The following is a 4,779-nucleotide window of genomic DNA, read 5'->3' on the forward strand; positions in this document are numbered from 1 at the left end:
CCCTGAGTGGTCTCACCATGTGTGTCTGTCTCTGTCCCTGTCCCTGTGTGGTCTCACCATGTGTGTCTGTCTGTCTCTGTCCCTGTCCCCTGCCCCTGAGTGGTCTCACCATGTGTGTCTGTCTGTCTCTGTCCCTGTCCCCTGCCCCTGAGTGGTCTCACCATGTGTGTCTGTCTCTGTCCCTGTCCCCTGAGTGGTCTCACCATGTGTGTCTGTCTGTCTGTCTCTGTCCCCTGTCCCTGAGTGGTCTCACCATGTGTGTCTGTCTGTCCCTGTCCCTGAGTGGTCTCACCATGTGTGTCTGTCTGTCTGTCCCTGTCCCCTGTCCCTGAGTGGTCTCACCATGTGTGTCTGTCTGTCTCTGTCCCTGTCCCTGAGTGGTCTCACCATGTGTCTCTGTCTCTGTCTCTGTCCCTGTCCCTGAGTGGTCTCACCATGTGTGTCTGTCTCTGTCCCTGTCCCCTGTCCCTGAGTGGTCTCACCATGTGTGTCTGTCTGTCTGTCCCTGTCCCTGCCCCCTGAGTGGTCTCACCATGTGTGTCTGTCTGTCTGTCCCTGTCCCCTGTCCCTGAGTGGTCTCACCATGTGTGTCTGTCTGTCTGCCCCTGTCCCCTGCCCCTGAGTGGTCTCACCATGTGTGTCTGTCTCTGTCTCTGTCCCTGTCCCCTGCCCAGGTGGAAGCGAAGGAAGCAGGCAAGTCGAAGCAGGATGAGGTGTTGATGTCGGCAGCGATCAGCCTGATCTGTGAGTGGGCGCAGCGGGTGCTGATGAGGCAGTTTGACACGGTGGTGGACCTGGCCCGCTTTCTCGTGAAGGAGCACCTCATCAGCCCCAGGACCAAGAATGCTGCCGTGGTGATGAAGGAGCTCATGAATGGTGAGTGGTACCACCACCGCCTCCTCTAGCACCATCGTCAACCAGTCGGTCAGCACCCGGCGCCAGGGTCCCGGGTTCGATTCCAGCCTCGGGGGATTGTCTGGGTGCACTTTGCACATTCTCCCCCCCGGGTCTAGGTGGGTTTCCTGCGGGTGCTCCAGTTTCTACCCACAGTCCAAAGATGTGCAGGTTAGGGTGGATTGGCCATGCTAAATTGTCCCATAGTGCCCAGGGATGTGCAGGTGCATTAGTCACGGGTAAGTGTGGAGTAATAGGATAGGGGGAGTGGGTCTGGGTGGGATACTCTTGGGAGTGTCAGTGTGGACCTGTTGGGCCGAAGGGCCTGTTTCCACCACTGTCGGGATTCTGAGATTTACCGATCAATCTGATGGATCTCTTCCTTGAAGGTCCCAGGAGACCGGGGAGGCTGGCCCTTGTTTTCACTGGAATGGGGGGCGACGTGATGGCAGGGTGAAAGGTCATTTGGTGCCGTGAGACCTTCTGGCGAATCAGGCCATTCGGACCCTCGGGCGTGCCCTGCCTGTCTGTGAGATTGTTGGCGGCTCCGACCATCCTCAACCCCCATCTCTCCTGCCTCTGAACCCCATCACCTTTGATTCCCTTTCCAATGGAAAATCTCTTGAGGGCAGCCTTGGGGCTGTGCAAGGTTTTGGGGGTTGCTGTGTCTGGGAGTGGTTTGTTTCCCTGACCGGCCCAAAGGGCTGAGTCAGTAGCCCGGGGAAAAGCCAGCAGGTCAGGCAGCATCCGTGCGGAGAAACTGAATGAGCAGTTCAGGTCAGATCTGTCAGAGCTCCCTGACTGGTTACGATGATGATACGGGGAGTCGGGGACCCGCTCCCACGGGGAGTGGGGGGAGAATGTGGGACTCGCTCCCACGGGGAGTGGGAGGGGAGAATGGGGGACTCGCTCCCACGGGGAGTGGGGGGAGAATGGGGGACTCGCTCCCATGGGGAGTGGGGGGGAGAATGGGGTCTCGCTCTCACGGGGAGTTTTGGAAGGTGGCCATTGGGATAGGGTGAGAGAAAGAGGAGACAGCAGGTGTGGATCAGTTGGACCGAGTGGCCCACTTCTTTGGCATGAAGCTGCTGTGGGAGTGAAGCCGAGGAACGCAGACGGAGAGATTCTTTTTTTTAAAATACAAGGTGATTCCTTTTGAAAGTTCTCAACCCCCTGTCCGTGTGAATTTCTTGCAGAGAACATTCTGAAATCGCCAAAGGACTCAAAGTTCCGACAACAACCCAGGAACGCAGAGCAGGAGGGTGAAGAGAAATCACCAGACTCTCAGGTAAGGGCCCGATATAAACCCGTTCCCCGGACCAGACCCGCTCAAAATATTTTAAGAAGCTGTTATTTATTACGGCAAATATAGCATGCTGTGTTCCTGCTGCGATGTGATCAGTTAAATGACTTGATAGTGAACAAAACATAATTTATTTCAACACTACCTACAGAAGAAAGAGGTACTTAGAATAACTATTGTTAAACTTAACCGAATAATAGATTCAGTACCGATTACTAATTCACTGTTCCGAAGGGCCTGTTTCCCACACTGTAAGTAATCGAATCTAATCTAATCTAATCAGATAAACTGATTTTGTCTGGCACGCAATCCAGCAGCCCAGGAAGCGAACTCCAAGCTTTTGGGTGGAATAAAGAGAGGGAAACATAGTTTCTGCTTCATTAAGGCTCGAAAGAAACCTAAAAACTAAACGAAACTGGGGCTCCTGGTTTCTGTGAGAGCTGGCCACACCCAGACAGGCTGCTTCTATTGTTCCAGCTTTAAGATAAAAGACCCCAAGCCCCCTGTTTACTGTAGTGGCTATGAAAGATAGCTATTCACCTCTGCCTTACAACCTCTCTTCGAAATAAAAACCGGGACAAAAGAACTTGTTAAAGCCACAACACTGTCACGTTCCCCTGTTCCCCCCCCCCCCCAGACTGTCTGCCCTGGTTCTCTGACCGACTCTACTGGGTGGCAGGCTGGCCTGCTTCTCCTTGTCCCTTCACTCCTGAAGGCCAGCGATCATTCTTACAAAACTACGTTGTACACACCCCCCCATCCCCCCCGAAGGCCGTCCATCCTCACGAAGATATGATGCCCCGTTCTGCATCATATTGAAAGCACATCACCCCACTGCGTCCTTCTACACCCGAACCAAGCTTGTTGTAAAAATGTTTCTGCTGACTTCAAATGGGCGCTGTCTCGTTTTCGATTGTTTCAAGGGTGGGAACAATTCCTCCCTCTCGACTTTGTCCTGCTCTGTGATTTTTTCAGCACCCCCGTCATCGCGCTGCTCAGCTCTCTCTGCAAGGCAAGTCGTTACAACTCCTGCACTCTGGGTGGCACGGAGGCTCAGTGGTTAGCACTGTTGTCTCACAGCACCAGGGTCCCAGGTTCGATTCCCTCCCTCGATGCGACTGTCTGCGTGGAGTTTGCACGTTCTCCCTCCGGGTCTACGTGGGTTTCCTCCGGTTTCAACCCACAATCCAAAGATATGCAGGTCAGAGTGGATTGGCCATGCTAAATTGTCCCGTAGTGTCCAGGGATGTGCAGGTTAGGGTGGATTGGCCATGCGAAATTGTCCCATCGTGCCCAGGGATGTGCAGGTTAGGGTGGATTGGCCATGCTAAATTGTCCCATCGTGCCCAAGGATGTGCAGGTTAGGGTGGATTGGCCATGCTAAATTGTCCCATCGTGCCCAAGGATGTGCAGGTTAGGGTGGATTGGCCATGCTAAATTGTCCCATCGTGCCCAAGGATGTGCAGGTTAGGGTGGATTGGCCATGCTAAATTGTCCCATCGTGCCCAAGGATGTGCAGGTTAGGGTGGATTGGCCATGCTAAATTGTCCCATCGTGCCCAAGGATGTGCAGGTTAGGGTGGATTGGCCATGCTAAATTGTCCCATCGTGCCCAAGGATGTGCAGGTTAGGGTGGATTGGCCATGCTAAATTGTCCCATCGTGCCCAAGGATGTGCAGGTTAGGGTGGATTGGCCATGCTAAATTGTCCCATCGTGCCCAAGGATGTGCAGGTTAGGGTGGATTGGCCATGCTAAATTGTCCCATCGTGCCCAGGGATGTGCAGGTTAGGGTGGATTGGCCATGCTAAATTGTCGCATAGTGCCCGGGGATGTGCAGGTTAGGGTGGATTGGCCATGCTAAATTGTCACGTAGTGCCCAGGGATGTGCAGGTTAGGGTGGATTGACCATGCGAAATTGTCCCATCGTGCCCAGGGATGTGCAGGTTAGGGTGGATTGGCCATGCTAAATTGTCCCATCGTGCCCAAGGATGTGCAGGTTAGGGTGGATTGGCCATGCTAAATTGTCCCATCGTGCCCAGGGATGTGCAGGTTAGGGTGGATTGGCCATGCTAAATTGTCCCATCGTGCCCAAGGATGTGCAGGTTAGGGTGGATTGGCCATGCTAAATTGTCCCATCGTGCCCAGGGATGTGCAGGTTAGGGTGGATTGGCCATGCTAAATTGTCCCATCGTGCCCAAGGATGTGCAGGTTAGGGTGGATTGGCCATGCTAAATTGTCCCATCGTGCCCAGGGATGTGCAGGTTAGGGTGGATTGGCCATGCTAAATTGTCCCATCGTGCCCAAGGATGTGCAGGTTAGGGTGGATTGGCCATGCTAAATTGTCCCATCGTGCCCAGGGATGTGCAGGTTAGGGTGGATTGGCCATGCTAAATTGTCCCATCGTGCCCAAGGATGTGCAGGTTAGGGTGGATTGGCCATGCTAAATTGTCCCATCGTGCCCAGGGATGTGCAGGTTAGGGTGGATTGGCCATGCTAAATTGTCCCATCGTGCCCAAGGATGTGCAGGTTAGGGTGGATTGGCCATGCTAAATTGTCCCATCGTGCCCAGGGATGTGCAGGTT

The 4,779-nt window shown here is 54.0% G+C and overlaps 1 protein-coding gene across 1 annotated transcript in view; it reads left to right on the forward strand.

Moving 5' to 3' along the window:
• The window catches only part of rfx5 (regulatory factor X, 5), a gene marked incomplete at its 5' end in the record, with an annotated part of 19,225 nt that overhangs the window by 11,025 nt on the left and 3,421 nt on the right, over positions 1 to 4,779 (forward strand). Inside the window, 2 exons of the mRNA XM_043686090.1 lie at positions 675 to 876; positions 2,091 to 2,182. Of these exons, the coding sequence (XP_043542025.1) occupies positions 675 to 876; positions 2,091 to 2,182 (294 nt within the window). The remainder of the gene's footprint in view (positions 1 to 674; positions 877 to 2,090; positions 2,183 to 4,779) is intronic.

The sequence above is a fragment of the Chiloscyllium plagiosum genome, unplaced genomic scaffold (genome assembly GCF_004010195.1).
Source record: "Chiloscyllium plagiosum isolate BGI_BamShark_2017 unplaced genomic scaffold, ASM401019v2 scaf_5665, whole genome shotgun sequence".
NCBI lineage: Eukaryota > Metazoa > Chordata > Chondrichthyes > Orectolobiformes > Hemiscylliidae > Chiloscyllium > Chiloscyllium plagiosum.